At 34.1% G+C, this 25,966-nt stretch overlaps 1 protein-coding gene across 6 annotated transcripts in view; it reads left to right on the top strand.

The window, feature by feature from the left end:
- The window catches only part of ASCC3 (activating signal cointegrator 1 complex subunit 3), a 307,070-nt gene that overhangs the window by 1,781 nt on the left and 279,323 nt on the right, over window positions 1–25,966 (top strand). For 5 of the 6 annotated variants that reach the window (XM_045544080.1, XM_045544082.1, XM_045544079.1 and 2 more), the window contains exons 2-3: window positions 9,742–9,872; window positions 13,421–13,571. In XM_045544080.1, the coding sequence (XP_045400036.1) occupies window positions 9,783–9,872; window positions 13,421–13,571 (241 nt within the window). In that variant the 5' untranslated portion in view covers window positions 9,742–9,782. The remainder of the gene's footprint in view (window positions 1–9,741; window positions 9,873–13,420; window positions 13,572–25,966) is intronic. The other variant, XM_045544081.1, reaches the window with a different exon arrangement.

Here is a 25,966-nt window from a genome sequence, read left to right as displayed (position 1 = left end):
ATTTCCTCTAATGAAGTGACAACTCTGGCTTTGAACCCCTGGAACCCAGGATCTCTGTTTCTAAGAAGTTTATGTAAATCTCTTTTGCTAATAAAAGTTCCCCTTTACCCTTACCTTCCCAAATGCATTGGTGGCTGGATTATAATCTTTATTTCTATTCCATAATAAACCCAATATATTTAGAGATAATTTTCTCCTTTTTTTTTTTTTTACGTTGACACCATCTTGAGGTTTATTATTTCACCCTGGTGAACTTGGTGTTTCCAAGGTTTTGGATTTGCTCTTACAAATGGTCTATTAAGGTCTATTACAAATGGTCTACTGCTACTACAGGCCAGTTAGATATTTTACTTCGTGTTCTTTTTTTACACTTAAACTTTTAAAAATTTGATACCTATTTCAAAAATCTGGTTACTACCCTAGACTTAAAAGACTTAGTATTTGTCAGTAGAGTGAAGGAAGACAGATTTTTAAATGTTCAGAGTAGGATTGTCACGTAAAATAGAAGGTATAGAATTAAATTTGAATTTCAGGCAAACAACAAATAATTTTTTAGTATGAGTATGCTCCATATAGTATTTGGTACAAACCTGCATGGGACATACTTATACTAAAAAATTATTTATTTACTTGAAATTCAAGCTTAACTCTGTATCTTGTATTTTTATTTGCTAAATCTGATGACTGTAGTTTAGAGGAAGGGTTTGTTAGATTCTTAGTCTGAGAATAAAAATGCAAAGGTAGATTCTCAGAGTTTGGGTCTCTTCCAAATGTAATCTTCACAGTGTAGTCACACATAACTGTTACAGCCCAATCAGGTCCATTGTCCACTGCTGAAGAGGAAGCCAATACACTGAGACAGCAGGTATTACAGCAGAGAAAGTATAATTTCATAGGTGCCATGCAAGGAGAAGAGATGAGAGGAATTTCCCAAATCCATCTCTCTGAGAATTTGGGAGCCAGGGTTTTTAGAGATAGTTTGATGGGTAAAGGGATAGGGAATTGGGACTGCTATTAGCAAGAGATGAACTCATAGGGTCAGGAAGCAGAAATTGTCCTCTTGTGCTGTGTCAGTTCCTAGGTGGCAAGACCAGTTAAGTTGGTTCCTTGATATGGGGCACTGGCCTGGTTGGGTCAGTTGGTCCACTGGAATACAGGGTCTAGCAAAGATCTCAAAGACCAGCCTTAGGTTTCACAAGTATGTTGTTATCCATGGCAGCAATGAAGAAAGCTAAGAATCTTCATGGCCATCAGCTTTGTGACTCTTGAGTGGTAAGCAATTATAGGGAAGCAAGCTAGGGAACAATGGCTGGTTTATACATATATGTGTGTGTGTGTGTGTGTGTGTGTGTGTGTGTGTGTGTGTGTATTTTAACTATGCCTGTGTCTTTGCAGAGTTTTAGCCCCTACTGCACAGCTCCCACCTTATGGTCTTTTATTAATTTCATAAAGGGCAATTTCATAACCGATGATCAAGAAGGGGAGATATCTCAAGAAACTCATGTTGCCATACCTGGTTATTTTAAGAATATGAGCTAAATGTGGAAAGAAGAGTGCACAAACCAAAGACAAATAAAAGAGGAATTGTTATAGTGTCAGGCGCTTTTGTACTGGACCATTGTGGGAAGAGTTAAAGTATGCACTGCCTAATATGTGATGTATCTACTCCATGTTTTCTTGAGTGTAATAGGGTGTGCTTGTTTGATCTTTGTGGGATAATCTTTCTGACTATTTTTGTCCTCATCTGATGCTGAAATATTATTCTAGTCACTTGTTTGCCCAAGGACATTTAAAGAAAGCAATTTTCTTATTCTTTGCTAAAAGTAAAATTAATATATGACTTTGGAGGAGTCTTCCATAATATGAAAACCCTCTGATTCATCATTATGAACCTGGCTAGGTTTTTCTTTTTTCCCATTTTTGGGTGGGAAACCTAGAGTTAACATAAGTAAAGGGAATAAGTTAGAGAATAAGAGCTATATACCAATTTTGTTTTTAACATTACATATTTTATGTTATATGAAAAGTATACGTGTGTATATTATCTTTGTTTCTCTATTCTCCATGTTCCAAATGTATTTTTTAACTTGATTGAGAACCATTCAAGAGCAGTTGCTTCTTAAGAATGAGTTAGGATCTAACGTGAACTTGTTAGAGTAAACAATCTGAAAAAGAAACCAAGAAAGTAATCCCATTTACAGTAGCTACAAATACAATCAAATGCCTAGAAATAAACTTAACCAAAGAAGTGAAAGATCTCTATAATGAAAACTATAAAACATTGATGAAAGAAATGGAAAAGGACGCAAAAAAAGGAAAGATATTCCGTGCTCATGGATTGGAAGAATCATATTGTTCAAAATGTCCATACTACCGAAAACAATCTACAGATTCAGTGCAGTTCCCATGAAAATGCCAGTGACAGTTTTCACGGAAATAGAAAAAGTAATACTAAAATTTATATGGAACGCCAAAAGACCCAGAGTAGCCAAAGCCATCCTGAGCAAAAAGAACAAAACTAGAGGAATCATGTCACCAGACTTCAAGTTATACTATAGAGCTGTAGTAACCAAACATCATGGGTACTGGCATAGAAACAGACTTATAGACCAATGGAACAGAATAGAGAACCCAGAAATAAATGCACACATCTATAGTGAACTTATCTTCAACAAAGTTGCCAAGAACTTACTATGGGGAAAGAACAGTCTCTTCAATAAATGGTGCTGAGAAAATTGGATATCCAAGTGCAGGAGAATGAAACTAGATCCTTATTGCTTGCCATATGCAAAAATCAAATCAAAATGGATTAAAGACTTAAATCTAAGACCTGAAACTATGAAACTACTAAAAGAAAACCTTGGGGAAATGCTTCAGGACATTCGTCTGGGCAATGATTTCTTGAGTAATACCCCCAAAGCACAGGCAACCAAAGCAAAATTGGACAAATGGAATCACATCAAGCCTAAAAGCTTTTGCACAGCAAAGGAAACAATCAGCAAAGGGAAGAGACAACCCACAGAATGGGAGAAAATATTTGCAAAATACTCATCTGACAAGGGATTAATAACTAGAATATATAAGAAGCTTCAACAACTCAATAGGGAAAGTCACACAATCTGATTAAAATATGGGCAAAGGAACTGAATAGACATTTCTCAAAAGAAGACACACAAATGTCCAATGGGTATATGAAAAAATTCTCAACATCATTAGTCATCAGAGGACAGCAGATCAAAACTACAATGAGATATCATCTCATCCCAGTTAAAAAGGCTTTTATCAAAAAGCCAGGCAATAACGAATGCTGGCAGGGATGTGGAGAAAGGGGAACCCTTCTATACTGTTGATGGGTATGTAAATTAGTGCAACCACTATGGAGAATAGTGAGAAGGTTCCTCAAAAAACTGGAAATAGCCCTACCATACAATCCAGCAATCCCACTGCTAGGTCTTTTATCCAAAAGAAAGGAAATCAGTATATTGAAAAGATACCTGTACTCCCATGTTTATTGTAGCACTATTCACAATAGCCAAGATTTGGAATCAACCTAAGTGTTCATTAACAGATGAATGGATAAAGAAATTGTGGTACATATACACAATGGAATATCATATAGCTACAAAAAAAGAATGACATCCTGCCATTTGAAACAACATGGATGGAACTGGAGAACATTATGTTAAGTGAAATAAGCCAAGCTCAGATAGACAAATCTCACAGGTTCTCACTCATATGTCAGCATTAAATATTAAAAATGATCTCATGGAGACAGAGTAGAATGGTGGTTACCATAGACTGGGAAGGGTAGTGGAAAGGGGGATAAAGTGGAGATGGTTAATGGGTATAAAAATATAGTTAGGTAATTGATAGAATGAACAATATTTGATAGCACAACAAAATGACTAATCAACGATAAGTTAGGGTATACTTTAAAATAACTAAAAGAGTGGAATTGGAATGTTCTTAACACAAAGAAATGATAAATGCCTGAGCTGGTAGATACGCCATTACCCTGATTTGATTAATTCACGTTGTGTACTTGTATCAAAACTTCACATGTACCCTATAAAGATATGTAACTATTATGTACCCATAATAATTTTAAAAATTTTAAAAAAGGGGACAAACTATGAAGTCATCTTCATGAAGTGTAGTGTTTTAATAAAAATGTCATTTGGTTTTAAGTAAAAAAATACAGTGAACTTGTTAGGTGGAAATTATGAATAATTACAAATACCCTTGAAAATTCCTTAAGAGGACACCAAGTTGGCACAACATACTGTCTCTCTCAGTATGTCTTACACAGCCATGTTTTTCTTGCAGACTTGGAACTGCAGACAGTTTCTTTAGATGAACTCCAGGTGAACAGGTTGGCTTGTGTTTAATGGTCATTCAGTCTGGAGCAGGTATTCAATACATGAAATGATAGGTAGAATCTCTAGTATTATTGTCTGTCTGTCTATGCCCTTTTTTTTTTTTGGCCTACTGTGTTTGATATATTCAAGTAAGTTACATTTGCCTATGATGTGAACCCACTCTTAACCAATTGATGGCAATAAGGTACAAAACAAGTAAGGAATAAAAGGCTAAAATTCTCTTTAGGATGTATCATGAAAAATCACCCACTTTGGATATGGCATAATACATGATTACATATATACATAATGCATCTCATAAGGCTGGTATTTTCTGACTTCTGATCTTGATGGTGTTAACTGTGTCACAACTTGATTGTTTTCAAAAGGTGCAGAAAAATATAAATATTCTAGTTTATTTTTTCAGGATGTGGTTTGTGGGTACAAAATCCTCTTTTATATTCCACTTGGTGGCCCATAATTCAAACTTTCCAAAACAGAATTTATCATCTTTCCTCCTCCTGTATGCTCTCTATACATACAGGTTCCACTCTTCAACCTCTCGAGTGCCCTGCTCCTTTCCCCTTCATCTTCACATCGTGTTCTATGCTGATTGTGTCTTCCAAATATAGTCATCTTAAATCCATCCTTTTCTGCTTTTCCCTGCCTTAATTCTGTCCTCTTTATCTCTCGCTTGGCTTATTGAAATACCTTTCCAACGGGCTTACTTGTCTCCAGTTTGACCTTGCCTTTATCTGTTCATCACACATAAGTCTGAGTAATTTTTCTACAATGTTAAATTTTTTTCAATGATTCTGGTTATGAGGATGAAAAGTGCCTAATTTAAGACATGTTGGGTCTCTGCTTACATTTTTAAAGCCTTATTTCATGACTCTCCAAACATACATTCTGTAGGGATTTTTAAATGAATAAGTCTGTTATTTTAGTTTTCTCCTTCAAACTTTCACCTCTTGGAATAACCTTTTCTTCCTTTTTCACCAGGCTAACTAATTCAAGTCCTTGAAGTCTCAGCTCAAGCTCAGCCTCCTTCCTGCATATCTCCTGCCTTCCCATCCCTTGAGATCCTCCTTCCCAGTCTTCTTACAGTTGTATTATTATTATTATTATTGCAACTATTTTTCTTTCTTCAAAACTATACTGTAAATGCATCCTTGAGGGCAAGTGTAGTCATACCAAAATTTTTTCTTTTTTCAATATCTAGAGCCTCATAAAGTTTCTAGTATATGATGGGTGATCTATAAATATTTGCTGATTAAATGAAGTTTTAAAATTTGTTTTCTCAATTTGACTTTAATATATTCCAAATACACTTAAATGTTGGAACTCTTTTTACCGTTACAAAGTATGAGTCTTGAAAAAAAGTTCTGTAAACCTCATTTATACCCAGTGCCTAGCACAGCTCCTGGTATATAGGAAAAACTCAAATATTTGTGAATAAATTATTTATAGGTGACAATGAGCTAAAGAGCGATTACAACATATTTAATGTTGGTCATTCAGCCTGAGGAAGAAAACAGATAAAACACAATTAGCAAATCAAGTAATGTGTTTTGCTTCATTCTGTCAATTATAATGCATGCTGATCACTGATGAAATCTCAGGAAGCTTTAAAGTTTCCTGTTGGTGTGGTGTATAACAATGTGACCTCATTACCAGGCTCTATTATTAGATCTTCTCTTAGAAGTTGAGTATATTATCTTATTTTGTTAGAATTTGCCAGGTTTGTGAGTTAGAATAAAAATCAATGAAGTATTCCTACCTTTCTGTTTTTAAGAAAAGGACATGGGATCTAGGATATTATTGTAAGATATGTCAAAATGTTGGAAGTAGTGGCCCCAAGTATCCCATTTATTCATAAGACCATGCCTGAGGCACAGTGTTCATATATTAATATATGTCTCTTGTTCTGATGTTACAGTTTGAAAGCACTAACTTGTGTGGTAAAAGGTAGGTTCTGAGGCAGAATATGTTCAGTTTAGTGTCAGGACCTTTTTTTAAAGACTTACGACTTCAGTCATCATGAATACCTGTGCAGCCTCTCGATATGGGTGGTGAGCTTAAACCCCAGTGCCCTAAGGCATCCACTGTATGCTTTGCTTAGTCTTTATGTATGATATTAACTATGTATAGTTCTTGGGAGAATTGAGAAAAAAGTCACTCTGGTCTCTTTCAGTAAGATTTTACTCTCTTCATAGACCCCAGTTGAGAAAGGCTGGTAGGAGCCATCTAAATTGAGGCCATGGATTTCTTAATAGGTGAATTTTCTCCTTTGTCGTTATTGACTTGAGGCAAAATTGAATGGTTATTAAAGAATAGAACACCATCTCTAAGACAATGGTTCCCAAGTATGGTCCTTGATCTTCTGTTTCATCTGCAAACTTATTGGAAATGTATATTCTCACACCTCATCATAGTGCCATCTGATCTGCTTCACTGGAACATTGAGAGTGAAGGGTAGGGGGTGAGGCTTAGCAATTTGTGTTTCAAGAAGCCCTCCAGGTGACTTTGGTGTATAAAATAAAGTTTGAGAATTTCTGCTTTATGCTGTCCACAGACTCCTGCTTTCATTTTTTCTTTCAAATGCTCCGAGAAGTATGTTACCCAGTGTTAGAAAAATCCAGATGTGATTCCCTGAATCATCTTGTTTCCACAAATGCTCTCCTGAATTCATTCCTAATGGGCAGTTGAAATCTAAAATCAACTAGCTAAGAAGTTTATTTGCAAATTGGATCATTTTACTTTTCTGATTAAAATTCTCCAGTGTGATGTAGAGAATCCACTGTTTTTCCCCAGTTTTCAGATCAATTCCTTGCTGATTTATAGTGCAATTATGTATGTTTTTAATACTTTATCTTTTTTCTCCCTCCTGATTTATAATCAACTGCATTTTGCTCAAAGATTCTGACCTATATGAGGGGTCAGAAACTAATTTGGTCAACCTGAGCTCAAGAATGGATTTTATACTTTAATGTGTCATTTAGAAAAAAAGGCAAAGAATATATGGCAGAGAGTGCATGTAGCCTGCTAAACAAACCTAAACTACTTTCTACTCTGTTTTTGCAGAAAAGTTTATTGACCCCTATTCTTTGAAATTTATTGAGGCTTGAACTGTTCCACATGTACTTGAGAAGAATATGTAATTCTTAATCATTAAGTACAGGTTTCTGTGTATGTTCATGAAATCTAACTTATTGTCTTATTGCATTGTTCAAGTCCTCTGTATCTTTACTGCTTTTTGGGGGGGGGGGGCGTGGAGACGGTTGACTTGACCTATCAATAATTGATGTCTTTTTAAAAATTTTTTATGTATTTTTTAATTTTTTTTTTACTTGTCATTGATTTGAGCTCAATAATTGAGGTCTTTACGCTTCTACTTTGATGTTACACTTGTCACTTTCCCTGCAAGTCTACTTGTCTTAATTTAATAATTTCGGCTATTTTATCGAAGCATACAAATTCAGAACTTCTATGTCTTCTTGGTGAGCTGTATCTTTTATTATTATGTAGATTTTTTTTATCCCAAATACTTTTAATTTGAAAGTGTATTTTGTATTATTTAAAGTGTATTTTGTCTGAGCTGATATTTTTGATACAGCCACCAGCTACATTTGGTTATTTTCAGGAAGATTTTTTCTTTCCCTTAACTTTCAACCTCTTCTGTCCTGTGTTTTTGATATAACTGTAGTGTTTCTTGTTTAACAATTTATTCTGTTAGTCTTTTGAATAAGTTTATTTTATCTATATTTATTGTGATTATTAATGTATTTGGACTTGTTTGTATCTGTTCTGCTTAATCTAAACTTTGTCTGTGACAGCATACTGGGTTTCTTTAAATCTTTCCGAGGTCACCACTTTTCTGTTTAGCTGTTGTTTAACCTATCCACTGACTCTTTAAATTTAACAATTATATATTTTTATTTCTAGAAGTTATATTTTCAAATCTGCCTAGTGAAGTTTTTTATTATTCATTATTTCAAATTTTTCTCTTTTATTTGTTAAACATTTCACATAGTTATTTTGTATCTAATTCTAATTTCAGTCAGTTTTTTTTCAAGTATTAAACTTTGTAATAACTTCAAGAATACAGCAATCAAGAGGAAAAGCAGGAAGGAGGAGTGGTCTGAGACTTACTGTATGCTCCCCCTCCCTGCTGGTCTCCTCTCCTCTCCAGTACTTTTCTTCCCACATTGGACATTTCGGGTTAGATTATTCTTAGTTGACCTCTATCCACCAGAAGCCTGTAGTCCCCCTCCAACTCCCTTCCAGTTGTGATACCCAAAAGGACTCCAAGTATTCCCAAATGTCTCATGGGGGAACAAAAATCATCCCTAGCTGAGAAATGCTTTAAGGACTTGTATAGCTTATGTGAAATTCTTCAGGTAGCCATGCCTTGTAAATCTGTAGATTGTAGTTGTGTTATAATAAGCAATCTTCAACCAGGATAATGTTAGACTATTTGCCTGGAAGTTGGTTTTTTAGTTGTCAGCCTATTAACAAGGGGATTAGACCAGGTCATCTGACTTCTCTTTTTCCCTGGGTGTTCTTCCTCTTCATCAGCTGCTTTTAATTCTTTCCTCTATTCTCCAGTCTCCCTGTTACCATTATCTTCTTTTTCATTTTTTTCCTTTTATTAATTTAACATAATTATTGAGCACCAAAAATATTACAGTCCTGTTCTATTTGCTGGGAGATCAGTGAAATAAAGGTCCTTTCTGTCATGAAACTTGCTTGTTGTGGGGTGAGACAACACATACATCAGTAAGTAAATGAGAAAATGTCACATACTAATTAGTGCCGTACAGATAATTAAAATTTTGTGCTTTGATAGATAGTGACTGGGGAGCTGCCCTGTTTTTTGGATGGAGTGGTCAGGAAAATCTCTGTCTTCGGAGGTATCTTTTAAGCCAGTATTTGCATGTTAAGCCAGCTCTGTGGACACTTAGGGGAAGAGCATTCCAAGCAGAGGGGAAACCACTAGAAAGCTGTATAATTTGAAACCAGTGAGAATTAAACAAAATTGAGGAAAAGATGGGCAATTGCTTTTATCTCTCTCAATATTATTGGCAGTAGTAACACAGTATTTAAGTCCTGCATGTGGGAATCTAAAGAACTTAGGCAATGTTATAGAACCATCTAGGAACAAGTGTTTCTTTCTTTTTCATTTCTCCAACCATAGCCAAAGTGCTATTTAAAAATAAAATCTTCAGGAGTAGAAAATGTGTCAGGAAAATTTTTCAACATTGGTAGCAGTTGCGTTTTTAATTAATTTGTTTCTTTTTTCTCTTGCATGGGTCAATTTGTTGAGTTTGATTACCTCTCTCACCTCGTCTGAACAGATAAATATCATATTGTTTTGTTTCAGTTTCAGGTTTCTGGTTGTATGGATCACTGATTGAATAATAGATGGCTTTACCTCGTCTCACAGGAGCCTTGCGCTCCTTTTCAAATGTCACCAAGCAAGATAATTATAATGAAGAAGTAGCTGACTTAAAGGTAATTTTTTTAGATGAATACTGTTATAACCACAGAGTATGGGCAAATATATGACATTGTTTTCCTCAGTCCTGTGTGCTTAAAATGGAAGTTTTATCTTGTTTAGTGTGAAACCAAATGGTGAATGTGTATACTGATAATTCCTATGGGAATACTTACATTAAACACCTAAAACTGTATTGTCAAAGGGAATAAACAGAACTGTGATAATTGACTCCTTTGTTAGTTTTTCTATTGGTAAAGTCCCTGCCACAGTTAATTTTATAGTTTAATCCAGTAATTTACCTCTGGATCATCTGAGTAAGTTTTTAGGTCTCTGGTAAAATTCTTATCAAATGAACAGAAACAATGTACCTTAACATGGGAAATATGAATGTTAACTCTTGAACTCAGAGATTGATCTTATAATTATTAAGAAAGGCATTTAAGACTTAAAAAAACACTGCTATTTTAAAAGCTACTTTATAACTGAAACTTCAGAAATTAATTATAGTAAGAAACAAAAAATTAGGCCAGGTGAAATGGGTCATGCTTGTAATCCTAGCACTCTGTGAGGCTGAGGCGGGAGGATGACTTGAGGTCAGGAGTTCGAGACCAGCCTGAGCAAGAGCAAGAGCAAGTCCCATCTACTAAAAATAGAAAAAATTAGCCAGGCATGTTGGCGCATGCCTATAGTCCCAGCTATCAGGAGGCTGAGGCAGAAAGGATTGCTTGAGCCCAGTAGTTTGAGGTTACAGTGAGCTGTCGTGACACCACTGCACTCTAGCCAGGGCGATAGAGCAAGGCTCTGTTTAAAAAAAAAAAAAAGCAAAAAAATTATATAGACTGTAGCCTCTGTTTTGACATTTGTAGTAAAGACCAACCCCTGCCCAACCCCTGCTTTAGTAGTAATTATGATATTGAAAAGTCATCTTACATGAGTCAATTTTATAATAAATAGTACTGATTTTACCCTTGCTGTAAATACAGTTAGATCCCACCAGGGCAAAATGGTTATCACTTTGGAATATCACTTTTGTCTTACTGAAAGAACTCCTTCAGTCTGTTTCCCACATAGATTGAATAACTGCATCTGCTGAACTGCAAATTAGGGCATATGGTTTGGCAAAGAATTTCTTCTGATGGGTAAACATATATGTCTTATAAAGGTATAAAATAAATTAGGTATAGTTACAAGTTTAATAATATTATAGAAACAATGAAAGTATATGATACCAAGACTTTGGAAAATTCTATATATATAGTTACAAAATATTTAGCAGAAAGACTCTTAGAATTAGTTTACACAAAATAACACAAAATACCACGGACTTGATGGCTTAAACAACAAAAATTTGTTCTCTTTCAGTCCTGGAGCTAGAAGTCTAAGATTAAGGAATTGACAGGTTTGATTTTTTTCTGAAGCCTCTCTCCTTGGCTTGTAGATGGCAGCCTTCTCGCTGTGCCCTCACCTGGTCTTTCCTCTGTGAGAGCACATCCCTGGTGTCTCTTTGTCCAAATTTTTTCTTCCTATAAGTACACCAGTCAGATGGGACTAGGGCCCATCTTAATGGCCTTATTTTAACCTAATCACCTCTTTGAAGGCCCGGCCCTGTCTTCAAATCCAGTCACTTCCTGAGGTACTGGGGGTTAGGACTTCAACATATGAATTTTGAGGGGACACAATTCGGCCATAACATATGGATTCTGATCAATTGGTAAATGTGGAGCTGTTTCTATTACTATGATGGACTTAATTATTTTTAATCTTTAAATTACTCTAGTTTCTTCCTGAATGTGATTTGGTAGTATACGCATCTTCTGTTTCAAAAGACACAAGAGATGAAAGAGCAAAAGTTATAGCCATTCATACCATTTTTATGTATTTTGGACATCTTTGAAATTATTTATTTTTAAGTTGCTGAAATTTGTAAAAAAATTCATAATAACAGGTTTCATATTATGGATGAAACCTGTGGAGACATTTACATAAATGATGGATTGGCTTTTCACTAGGAAAGGGTAAATGTTTTAGAAGCTTAGCCATAGTGTTGTGAACTTTATAGGCCTGAAGCTGTATGAACTGTACATATGTATGAAGAAATGAACCATGTAATATGGCATATGAATGAAATGGCCCTTTGCTATTTTTTTTTTAAATTCACTTTAATTGCTGACTCTTTATTTGAATGTATTGTAGACTAATAACCTTGTTTCCTAGTTGTTTGGAATTTTATTGCTAAAAGTCCTTATGTAGGTTTATAATTAATAGTTTCACTCAAAGATGGATACTAGGAAGAAAAGATTTGTAATAGTCTTTTGACAGATTCCTTTTCTCTAATGATACAGAATTTTGTTAGACACAAAGCAGTTAACCTTCTTCACAGTTGCAGTTGTTTTACATTTTTTATTTTAATAAATAAGGATATATTCCATACAGTTAATTAATATTGCTATCTTAAACTTGAATTATTTCTGACCTCACCTCCCTGTAGCCCTTTGCAAGTTATTCTGTACTAAGGGTACAACAGAAGATTTAAAAATTTAAAAGCGTATAAGGACTGCATGCATATCCTATGTTGTTTCATTTATTCCTGTAGGCTTTTAAACACTTTTTGCCCCTGAAAAAGGAAAGTAGCATATATAATAGAACTCATTTTAATCTTGAAAACTGTCCAACATATATACATAAAAGTAGAGAGAAAAATAAGATAAACCTTTATTTACCTATGACCCCATTATAACAACTTAATTCATTTTACAGTCGATCATATTTCATGTCTACCTTTGCCCATTCTCCTCTCCCTAAACCCAGATTGACTAGCCCCATTTTAAATTAGAAAACAGGCAGGAAAATAGTGGTAAATTATGTATTATAGTTCAAGAATAAAATTTACAATTTTCTTTCTGACCCACTCCTTTTTCATTTGGTTAGAGGGACTTGATGAGTTTTATCTGTGGATCAAAGCCAATGGTCTGAAATAAATTTTTTACTTATTTCTGTGGTCAGTTCTTGATAATGGAAAGAGCCTCAAAGAAGAGTGTTTATAGAAAAGAATCTCCTGAATGCCTAACCTATTCTATGATCATACTTAAGAAAGTTATGCTGACTTGAATATATTAAACCAATCATGACAATCTAATTTTCTATAAATGCCTTTCATCAAAAAGGGTGACACAAAGTTCTTGTTTATATTAATCTAAGCTATGTTAAAAACAAGCAGGTAGAAAAATGGAAAGAGGTATGTAGGATGTTACTAATTGTTATTATCTGGATGTTAAATTTTTTTGCTTTGCTTTTTACTTTGCTGTATGAAAATGATTTCATAATGAGTATGCACTATAATTAAAACAAAAAAGCTTTAATTAAACTATCTTTTAAACAAATGAGAATCTATGAAATTACATTTAAGTAAAACTTGTTCTGAGAACAGTCAGTTCAGATGTGACTAGATACAACTTTGAATTCTTGTGGGTAGTGCCAAGTTGTATAATGTAATGCAAAATACATGTAGTAAGTGATGGATTTGAGAAGAACTTTAATTTCTTGGTTATGCTCTCTGTTTCAGGTAAAGCGATCCAAACTTCATGAACAAGTTTTAGATTTGGGCCTGACATGGAAGAAGATAATAAAATTTTTGAATGAAAAACTGGAGAAGAGTAAAATGCAAAGTGTAAATGAAGACTTAAAAGAAATACTACATGCTGCAAAACAAATAGGTATAGTTTTGTTTTGTTTTGTTTTTTTTAAAGAACCAATAAGATTCAAAAGTAGATTCTTTGTAAACTATATACTATATAGTGAAAGGCTAAAATTTCTAGGCAGGTATTCATAATTATGAAAGACAGTCTTAACCTATCAGTGAGGGTAAGGTAGAGAATGATGAGGTGGAAGTAAATCAGTAATCATAATACCGATCATGTATGAGGGATTTGTAGGAATTTAGGTTTTGAAAACTACTGTCTTGATTGAAGGATTAGGTAAATTAAAAATCTAATGTAGCTCCAAGGAACCTTAAAAGCCACGTAGCCTACTTTCTTGTTATAGAGGCCCACCTAGCACACAGTGAATGGCAATACTTAGCTGTACTTTGACTTTGCCTGCTTTGATTCCCACTCCACACTAACATTCTCACCAACTGATTGTATTTGAAGGAAAGTATAATTTGAAATGGTAATACTTTATACTTAGGGTACTTTCCCAAGGTTAGAAACTAAAATAACTCTCTGGTAAAATACCTGAGTTTGTACAGTGAAATTCATCATATTATTCCAAACTCTGATAACTGAAAAGCATAGTTAACCCTGCTGTAGTTCTATATTTTCCAAATTCAGCAGGTTTGTACCTAAAAAAAGTCCAGAGTCCTACTCTGTTCCTATGTGATCTGGCCTCCACCTTTGTCTCTGACTTCACATCATCCTTGCCCTCACCATTTGTGCTTGAGACACATGGCTTTCTCTCACTTCCTCAAACCCACCTAGCTGGTACCTGTTTTGGGGTCTTTGCACTTGCTGCTCTCTGTGCTGAGAACGTTCATCTGTTGTAATCTTAGTGCAGGTGTAGATCCTTTCCTGTTGAACTCAGCTAAAAATTTCCTTAATGAGGCCTTCTATTCCAATCTCAAATTGTCACCTGTCATGCTTTATCTTATAACACCCCATAACATTTATCATTATCTGACATTTTGCTTGTTTGTTTATGGCCACTAAGATCTAAGTTTCATGAGAGTAAGATTTTATTTTTCTTGTTCAACATTCTATCCCCAGTGCTTACAATAGTGCTTGGCATATTTTAGGGTCTTAATGAAGATTCATTTGATGAGTAACTGAAAAAGTTTTCTCAGGTGATTTCTTAGTAGAGGGAGATTTCAGATTCTTACCATATGTTGGCTGGCAATTTTCTTCCTTATACCAACTTAGGAGGGTGTTTCTTTTATATTTTATTAGACTTGAAAATTTCTTATGATTATCACATTTTTAAATTTTTTCTTCAAATATTTTGACCTTTAAAAATATATTATTTTGCTGTCATTGATCTATAATCTAGCATAATATTGAATTGAATGTCCTCATTGTTTTAAGTTGTGAAATCACAAAATAAATGCCATGTGTTTTTCTAGTCAGATCTTCAGAAGTTCAAGGGCTTTAGTAAAAATTGAGTTTGTTTAAGCCTAGGGGAAATAGAGCATACTTTGATGAGATTTGTATTAATAATAGCATTTGACATAGAATCACACTTTATGTTTTTAAGTAAGGTTCCTTATACAATAGTACTGAAAGTGCAAAATACCCTAAATCATCTTGACTAGGATCTTAACCCTTCTAGTCATCTTGGTCTTCATTTGTAAGATGTTGGGGGTCACCAGAGTCTGACTAAAGTGCTTTTCAAAAACTGTAATGTCCTTCCTCTTCTTTAATTGCATTAAAATGCCAAAGAATACTCAGCAAAAACAGTAAGGAAATATTGAGCTTATTCAGTACCATGACTAAATTATTGTTTTATGTAAATGATATAGAAATTAAGATTTAAAAGAAACAAGTTATTCTTTACTTTCCTGAGTATCTGTGGCCAGAATTCAAAAAACCTTACCTTAAATAACAGCCATTGATTGTTAATACTAGGGACATTGCCTGTAGTGAAACATCTGATTCATACTTAGGAACTAATAAACTGACTGTGTTTAAGGGATTGATTATTTTGAGATGTAAGAATATTTCTGAGACATAAAACCTTATCGTTGGATTTAGGCAAATAGTGTTTTATACTTACTTTTTAATGCTGTGCTTAAGATAAACAACTATTAGCTTTAGTGAAACTAATAGTAGAATAGTAGTCAGCCACCCTTAATGAATGAAAATACTGATACTGGAAATGTAATGAAACTGGTAGCTTAAAAGATTAGTTTCATGGGAAATATATTTTTGTGATTTCTCTTTCATTTCTCATTTAGTACAATTTTGATGTCATTGTATTCAAAAAGTAGAGCAACAGAATAAAGAAAAAAGAACAATTATATTTCAGTTGAGTATAAAATGAGCCACTTAAGACCATGTGTATTATTTAGTTAAAATAATAGATGTTTTAAGCTGTAGAAACATCAGGGGACATCTTGCTTAATACTTTCATGTTTTTATGTGAAGAAACGTTGCACACCAACCTCAATGAATCGTTGTTGGTATCTAGTGAAGGTAGGCCTAGATCCAAATTCTGAAATAGAAACATGATAGAAATCCTGGATTTTTACCTTTCTTTTCCTTGTTGTCAGAGATGATATCCTATCAAGTGTATTTTTCAGCTATTAAATTTTATTCCCTCTGCACATTTACCCTTGCCTTGTTTCAGGATTTTACCATCTTGTGTCTGAACTAATACAGTAGTATATTGCTTCAGCCTTCCTTTTTCATCCAACTTCTTCAGTATCACTAGACTGATATGTGTAAATGGTAACGCTCATTTTTATTCCCAATTTATCTATTAGGCCAAATTGGGTTTATTTTGGTGGGGGGTCGGAGGGGACTAGGGTCTTATTCTGTTGCCTAGGCTGGAGTGCTGGAGTGCAGTGGCATCATCATAGCTCACTGCAGTCACAAACTATTGGGGTCAGGTGATCCTTCTGCCTCACCCTCCTGAGTAGTTAGGACTACAGGAGTGCACCACCATGGCTGGCTAATTTTTTTTCATTTTTTATAGAGACAGGGTCTTGCTATGTTGCCCAGGCTAAGACCAAATTCTTTAGAATGACATAAGATAGCTCCTTTATGAATTGACAGAATTTACTTTTTCATCTCTTTGCCATTGTATCACATGCAGCCTTTAAGACAATGTGTGCAGTGTATACTATCTTAATTTCCTGAACAGTGCATCCTGTTTTTCTCTTTTATGTGTTAAAGTAACTTTCTCCATTGTGTTCAATTGGTGAAATGCTTTTCATCTCTGAAGAAATGACTTAGGTTTCATTCATTCATGTGCTCTCTGATTCCTTTCTGATCTTAGTAGACAGTGTTTCATTAGACTATCACCTGTTCATACTTTTTTAACCTACTTTTCTTATTGTTTGATAATTGTTTACCTCTGTCTCCTCTCTGATGGACTGTGAATGCCTTGCTGATACAGGGATCACAACATCTTTCTACTCCAGTGTCTAATATGCTCCAAGAGATACAGTAGATGTTAAGTAAACAAATGAAGTATTGAGAATTCAACTTAAAAAGTCCTCTATGTATGGTCTTCACTACTTGTAAAGCTGACGATGTCTTACACGTGCCAGTTTTTCTCTTTCTGTTATTTTTAAGTATTCCTCCCCCTCCCTGTTTACATGTAATATGTTCTCATACCTTTTTACAATTTGATTCTCCCCTCAAGATTATTTTAACAATATAGCTTTAGGGAGAAAATATTATAATTTTTTTTAAAAAATAGTATTCTTGGGCCTTAATCTTACTGTATCCAAATATTCATTGTAGGTGCAGCTATCTCCTATCTCCTTCATGAATTTTAAAGGATAAACATAGTCACATTAACTTATATTTTATTGGCAATGAAACTTTGTCAATACGTTTTATATGCTCTAAGCAAACACATTTTTAAAAATAGGTCAAGGTCGAGAGTGGCAATCAATAAAATGCATCATATATTAGGCATATGTCTGTTACTTAAGAGTTTTAAATCATTTCAGGAGGCTTATAAGATTTTCACAGTGTACGTAGAAACTACGATGGGGGTCAAGAATGGTGGACAAGTGGGTAGAAAGACCCTATAGTTACCTAATCAGCTCTGTAAGTGACTATCTCTCCCACAGCCAGAACAGAATTTTGATGTTTTCCCAGAGCACATTGATCTATTGATTCCACTCCTGTCTGAATATAGCTCAAGACTCAGCCAGAATTGAACTAGTTTTTTTCAGTATTCAAATTATTTTGCCACACAAAGACCTGTTTGTTTTGCTTTCACTAATTTATAACCCATAAGTCAAAAGGTAGATTGGACAGGAGTGGCTTACAAAGTGCGGTTTAAGGCATTTGTGAATCGTTTATAGTTTGTGAGTTGTCAAGGAAATAAGGTTTTACTATAAAAAGTGAGGAATTAAAACCTGGGGTAGAAAGCAATTTATAAGGCAATGACTGGAAAAGGAAGTATAAAAAGATACTAGCCCAACCTGGCAATTCTGTCTATGGAAGTAAGGGTAGACATTTAAAATTACAAAGGCCTTTTGTTTATGGGATACGACAGAGGTTCTTCAGGAGTCTTTGTGAAAACTAGCTGTTTTGAAAATTGCAGATTCCAAAAGAGTTCAAAGAGTTTTACTTCCTATAAAATGGCAGACAAAGTAATTTGGAACAACCCTCTGCTGAGAATAACTAGAAAAACTATAAAATATGAAATTTGTTTGACTGCATCAGAAAACTGCTAAAACAGTGAAGAATTATGAGGTCAAGATCTGGAAGCAGAAACCAACACTGATAATGTGATCCTGGCATTTGGGCTACTTTTTCCTAAAGGAGACAGACCATCCATTCCAGAAGAGGAGGCTGGATGGAAAAGAGGAGGATGAGAAAATGAGCAGAGCTTCTAACAGATCAAAAGACTAAGCTGACAAAAATGACTAAAGTGGACAAAAGAGGAAATAGAAAATCTGAATATTTGACTGTTAAAAGAAATTGAATCTGTAATTATAAGTGTTAACAACAAAGAAATCTATATGCCTTGATGGCTTTAATGAGAATGTCATATAATGTCATTTAAAAAGGTATAAGGCTACTATTGTAGAGGAAAAGAGGATAAAGACATATTATAATCAAATGTAATGTATGATCCTTGATGAACTCTTGAATCAGAAAAACTTATAAAGATATTTTTGGGGCCATTGGAGAAATTTGAATACAGGCTGGGTATTGTTAGGTAATATTAGATCTTAGGTGTGATTATACTGTTGTGGCTATGTCAGAAGATGTCCTAAGTTATCAGAAGATCTATACTGTGATATTTATAGTGAAATGTCACGAAGACTGCAATATACTATCAAATGGGTCAGTGAAAAAAATGTACACGTGATATGTGTGTGATCGGGGGTGTGTGAGCACATGGGAGTACATAAAATGTTAACAATGATTGGGTTAATAAAAAGGAAAATAGCATGATTCATGGTAAAGTAATAAAGGTTTAAAAATTACATGATTCAGTAGATGAAGAAAAAGCATTTTTTGAATATCTAACATCCATTTATGATAAAAATTCTTAGCAAACTGGGACTAGAAGGAGACTTTCTTAATCTGATAAAGAGTAGCTATAAAAAATCCTAGAGCAAACATACTTTATGGGGCAATGTTAAAAGCTTCTCTGAAATAGGGAGTTAGACTGTCACCACTTCTCTTTCTCATTGTACAAAAAATTTTTGTTAATATAATATGGCAAGATAAAGGTATAAAGACTGAAAAGAAAACCTGTCATCCTTCAGGTGACTGTATCTGTAGAAAATGAATTTAGAAAGTTCAATATAAAACTCAATTTTATTTCTACTTACAGCAGCACATTTTAAAAAATAACATTTATTTTTATGTAAATTTTCATAAAATTTACTTTATAAAATTTTATAAATTTTAATTTATTTTACATTTACAAAAGAATCAAAAAATATTAAATACCCAGGAGTGAATTTAACAAAAGATGAACAAGACTTCCTCATGGAAAATTAAACTATTATTGAGAGAAATTAAGGAAGACCTAAATAAATGGAAGAATATCCCAAGGATTGGAAGATTCACTATTATAAAGATATTGTTTTTGCCCAAATTGGTCTGCAGATTCAATGCTATCCTAATCAAAATCTCAGCATGTTTGTGTTTGAGAGTATGTATGTGTGTAATCTGATAAGATAATGTGAAACTTACATGGAAATTCAAAGGCAAAGATCAGCCTAGTCACCCTTGAAAAGTAAAGAGGGAGAGCCCGGCAAAGATGGAGAACCTGCAGCCTTGGGGCCACATGTAGCCTTCTAGATCCTTGAGTGCAGCCTTTGACTGAATCCAAATATTACAAAACAAATCCTTTTAATAAAGTTTGGATTTAATTGAGGGGCAGCACTGGGAGGATCTGGAGGGTCACATGTGGCTCCTGAGGCCGCAGGTTCCCCACCTCGTCTAGGGGATATTAAAACTTACTATAAAGATTAGTAATTTAGACCATATGGTATTGGTCCAAGTATAGACAAGTAGACTGATGTGATAGAATACAGTCCAGAAATTAACCCACAGATACTAGGACACTTGACTTATGATAAAAGCTATAAAGCAGTAAAACCAGACTGTTTTTTTAGTATTTGATGCTGGGGTCAACTGGATGTACATATGAAAAAAATTTATGCAGATAATTTTAAGCAGCATATAGAATTAAACATGATACACAAAACAAATCTTCTAAAAGATAATGTAGAAGAATATCTTCAGGATCTTGGTATATGAGAAAATTTATTAAAACAAAAAGTACAGTCAAAGGGAATTACTGGTAAATTGGACTGTATGAAAATTAATACATTTTTTTCGTTATAAGTAAAAAGACAATCCATAGAGTAGGAGAATACAGCTCTAAGATATATAACCAAAAAAATGAGCTTGGATCCAGGTTAAATAAGAACTACCAATGAATAAGGAAGGACAGAGAAACCTATATAAAAATGAGTAAGGGTCTTGAACAAACACTTCAAAGAAGACAGTTGGCCAGTAAACACGAAAAGGGGTTCAACCTCATTGGTAATCAAGGAGATGCCACTACATGGCCATCAAAATGGTTAAAATTAAAAAGACTGACATACCAGTTGTTAGTCATAATAAAGAATATGAAACAAAAATTTTGTTCCACTGCTGCTAAAGTTTACATTGGTACAACTACTTTGAATAACTGACAATATCTATTATGGTTGTACACGTGGAATTTAAAATCTTGGTGTACAAATATTCAATAAAAATGCTTGTACATATATATATCCAAAAGACATGTGCATTCATTGCAACATTATTTGTGATGTTCTTAAAGTGTAAACAACACAATTGAGTGTCAAATGCATAAATAAAAGTATAGATAAATTGTAGTATACCAATAATGAACTACAGCTATGTGTAACACTGAAAATCAATCTTACTATATTGACAGTAGAAGCCAAACAACACATAATGTGATTCTATTTATAGAAATTGAAAAATAGGCATGACCAATCTTTGATTTTAGAAGTCAGAATAGTGGTTACCTTTGCGGAAGGAGGTAGTGACTGGCAGAGACTATGAGGAAGGTTTTTGGAGAGCTGATAATGTTCTGATTGTAGAAGTAGTTAGCCAGATTATACAAGTGTGTTTATTTTGTGATGATTCTTTGAGCTCTATGTATAATGTGTACTTTTATATTCAATAAAGAAGTAAAATTTATTGTGCTTTTTTATATTAAAAAATTTAATATTTCAAGTTGATAAAAATATAACAAATGCCTATGTATTCACCATTTAGTTTAACACTTGGCTATAATATAGTGAGAACTCCTATGTACCCTGCTCAGTCCCTGGTAACCAATATCAGAAATAAATACATTGGTATTTATCATTCTCATGCCTATTTTTATATTTTTATCACATATTTATACATCCACAAATAACTGTATTAGGAATAGATTCAGCTCAAATATTAAAACCTACTCCAATGACAAAGAGACCAACTGAGTTTCATCTGACAAGTCCCTTGTGTAGGTCAGCAACTTAATAATGTTAAGAGTCCAAGTCTCTGCTAATGACTTACCCTTTTCCTCACATTTGTTGCCTTTTGTCTGCTCCACTTCTAGGCGTATCTATGTACTCAGTGTTTCTCCTTTGGTTTTTAAAAGTAGATTATGTTATATGGGGAGTAGATTGTGTTTCTAGATTTTTTGATAATTGAACCATGGCCGCATCCCTGGAATAAACTCTACTTGTAGTTTATTTTTAGATGTAAGGGTGCATCTATTAAGCTAATGTTTTGTTTGGAATATTTGCAACTATATTTTTTGTACTATATTTGATTTTAAGTTTCGAGTTTTTATAAAATTATTTTGTTACAGTTTGGGATAATTTCAAATTATCAGTTAATATATGCGAGTACAAATTCACGTTTGGACATATCATGTCAGTTACTGGTGGGCAGTTAAATAATATCAATAAACCTATTTCCTCATCTGTAATATAGTGATGGCAGTTCTTACCTTGTATAGTTGTGATGTGAAGCAGTACTATAAAGTGGCTAGAGTTGTATCTGGTAAATGGCTGTCAGTGTATAATTTTCTTATAACCTAGATGTAGTAATAGACATTGGTAAACAAATAGTTGCTCTATGTGGGTTAAATGTTATGGTAAATGTATATGCCTACTGATGTACTGGTACGAAAGGCAGGGAACTCTGGGTAAGTCAGGAAAGAATTCATAGAGAAGGAAACTGGACAAACTTAGACTGTGTTTTCAATGTTTCAAAGGGAGGTGTTATATTTATGTCCATTTTACAAGAGAAATTGTAAAATAAAAGCTGAATAACTTAGGAAAATCAAAATGACTTTGCAAATGTATCAGCTTTGTAAATAGGCAATTCAGATTACCTGGAGATACGGCAAAAGAGCTATAAATTGAATGGATACTGTGTCAGTGCCTACATTGGAAAAAGATCAAGGTTTCTTGGTTGTTTGCTTTACTTGGTTTATCATTAGATTATTTTTCATTCACAAACTAATTTTTATTCCTCAAGTACACTGCATTCTTTGCTAGAGGAATTTTAAAAATTGTGATTAATTTTTTCATCTAGTATTAATTATTAAACATCTGATATATTGATTCAACACTGAAGTATATACTTTAAATCATCTTTTTTGTTTATTTTTCCTTGGATGTTAAAAAAAATTTTAAAATGGCAGTTAGATCTCAGGGAGCTATGTGATTTGTTTATTGATATAGTTTATTTCCTTAGTGATGCTCAAAATGATTTTATTATAGGAAGCTTTTACATAAAGTCTAATTCAAACTTTTATGTTAGCTGTTTGGTTCCTTGGGAAGTTATGTTGTAATTTGATGCAGGATTTTATAGTGCTAGAAATGGTAATGTAGTGGCTGGTTGCTGTCTTAAAGTTGTAAGTTGAGTATTCACATGTTGTAATGAATTTACATGAAATTAAATGGCCGTTTTTAAAATACAGAGAAGTGCTATGGACTATTTTTAATTCCTTGTACTGCCACTGTTTTTCTCTACCAGATACATCTCTCTATTTACTTTCCTTTAGTTATTTGCTCACCCTGAAGGCAACAGTTTTTGTGGGAATAATCTTAACATTTTAAGTAACTCCTTCAAATTATAATACTATATGGAACATTCCTTGAACACTTTGCCTATTTACAGCAAGGTACCGCTGGAGTTGCTTTGATACACAGAGATATACTCTAAAATAAATGAGGCTCATTATATTAAATTACATTGCTTAGGCATTTTTAAAGTTATATCACAGAAATTGTCTAGTTTATTTCCCAAAAAGCGATGTGGTAAATGCCTACTTGTATTATGTCAAAAGTTTGATATTTTGCTGATCATTTGAAAGATGGCATAATAACCCCCCCACCCACAAAAAAGCCCTTGGTTTGTTTTGTAGCTTCGGTGTTATTTAACCTCGTTGTATGTGAGTTTTTCTGTAAAATGAGGATAATACTAGCAAAATTCATGAGACAATGTTAGGTACTGTACTTGTTTAAAAATTACAATAACAGGCATTGGAGGGGAATATGTAGAGGAAATAAAATTATGGGGACATGGTATAGTATATGTTCAAGTTGAATCCTTATTTTTCTATTTTGTTATGTAATATACTTTGTTATATGCAATATTGTATGTAATGTCCTGGGAGAGTTCCTGGTATAAATATTAATATCTTACATACTTGTTAAAACATCATAATTATCTGATTAAGAAATCAGATAATAGCTAATCTCTCTTCAAATACAATACGCTTATACTAGCTTGCTTGTCTTGCTGATACTTCTAATAAATGGAATGAGCTTAAGTAAACAATGCAGGATTATGATATAGTATTCACAATTACAGATGAATTGGGGTAAAAGTGACATTTTAAGTTTGGACATATCATGAAAAAATAAATTTGAGTGCTTTGAATATTTCTTTGAACATAAAATATAAGTATAAAAGATATTTGTAAAATATTTTCAACTAAATCAAGATTTAACTGGTCAAGGAACTCTTGTTGACAACTTCTAAATTGGGTACTTATCAATAAAGGGTGCAAACGGTTGATGGATTTTTTTTTTTTTTTTTTTGAGACAGAGTCTCGCTTTGTTGCCCCAGCTAGCGTGAGTGCCCTGGCGTCAGCCTAGCTCACAGCAACCTCAAACTCCTGGGCTTAAGCGATCCTACGGCCTCAGCCTCCCGAGAAGCTAGGACTACAGGCATGCGCCACCATGCCCGGCTAATTTTTTTTTTTCTATATATATTTTAGTTGGCCAGATAATTTCTTTCTATTTTTATTAGAGATGGGGGTCTCACTCTTGCTCAGGCTGGTCTCGAACTCCTGACCTTGAGCGATCCAGAGTGCTAGGATTACAGGCGTGAGCCACCGCACCCGGCCAATGGATATTTTTAATTCAATTTTCAGTTAAATTTTTTTTACTCATCCTTTTCAGGGATTCCTCAACTATTAACATAGGTTATTGAAGTGACAATTTTCAATTATATAATTCTTAATATTTTGCAATCAAAAGAAAATGTAGATATAAATTGTGTGTTGAGGATGATTTAAGATTGTAGCCATCACTCAACTCTTTGATTTATAATTTTACAGTAATGAATTACCAATTATTTTATACAGTAAGGTTCTATAATAAGGTTTAGGGTTGTTTTTTTTTTTAAGTTTGGAGATGGCTTATAATGGAAGAGCAACAGTCAGCCAACCAAATTGAATTCTGATCATAGTCTGCCACTTAAAAGCGATTTTTGGCAAGCCTCTTTCACTTCTGGCTGTTTCTTATCCTGGGAAGTGCCTTACAGTTTATTGTGCATTTCACATCTCATTTTCTCTCAATATAACTGTGAAGTAGTCAGGGTGAGTATTTATTATTAGTAGAAAGTATTTTAGTGACCGAGAATCCTTTTAAATGTGTTACAATTTAAATGCCCGGTATGTAGAGCCAGTTTTCTGGTTTACGGTCTATCTTGTTCATTGTTTTATGGATAGAAAATTAGATACCCAAGTGTTTAAGTTTCTAGACTAGCTTCCTTAAAAGTTTAGAGTTCTGAAGTTTCTTATGACCTTTTGCAAATTGTTTAGCAAATATTTTATTCTTTACTAAAACTATCTTGCGACAAAACTAAACTTTATCTTGTGTCGAAGCTAAACGTCTTAACATCCTGATTCCTGTTTGAAAGATTACCACAGTCAGTAGTGTGAAGCAGATATTAAAAGCTTGAAGAATTGAGTGCAAATGTTAACTTAGCAAAGATCTTAAACCTAATAGTTCGTAAGATTAGTCGGTTCTAAATTATACGTAAAATAGAAAGGGAAATGAATAATAGGTTATTTGAGAACAAGATTCTCACAGTTAATGTGACATGTTCAATTTTGGATGTAGTGTAAGAAAACAAGAACATGACTACTTATTACAAATTTCTACTCTAGAAATCTAGCAGCATTTTCTGAGGCCACCCCATCTTCCCCTTCTTCCCATATAGTCAGTTGGGTTCTGGTTCAGCTGGCTAGTAGAGGCCGTTGAGGGGAGGCGGGGCCTGCCATAGCTTTGGCAAGATAGACAACTGATTGTATTCGTCGTCTTCAGATGTTTTCTCTATGTTGTACAAACACTTTCCATACATTTAAGTCACCAAAAGACTGAGTGCTGGCTTCAAAGGTAGGCTGTATCAACACTGGGGCGACGCTCCGTGCTGCCGCTGTGCTTGGGACCTCATTCCTCTGCTCCGGCCCTGATCTGTCCTTTGCTCCGGGCTGTTTGCTAACAGCCGGTCCCCCACGGCATCGTACGTCCTGAGACGTCATCACTCCCCGACAGAGCATGAAAGAACCCGGATCTCGGTATTTATTGGGGAAGATGCGCGTTTGT

The sequence above is a fragment of the Lemur catta genome, chromosome 2 (genome assembly GCF_020740605.2).
Source record: "Lemur catta isolate mLemCat1 chromosome 2, mLemCat1.pri, whole genome shotgun sequence".
Lineage (NCBI taxonomy): Eukaryota > Metazoa > Chordata > Mammalia > Primates > Lemuridae > Lemur > Lemur catta.
The sequence above is the reverse complement of the archived record's forward strand: the minus strand, read 5'-3'. Positions and strand labels throughout refer to the sequence as shown.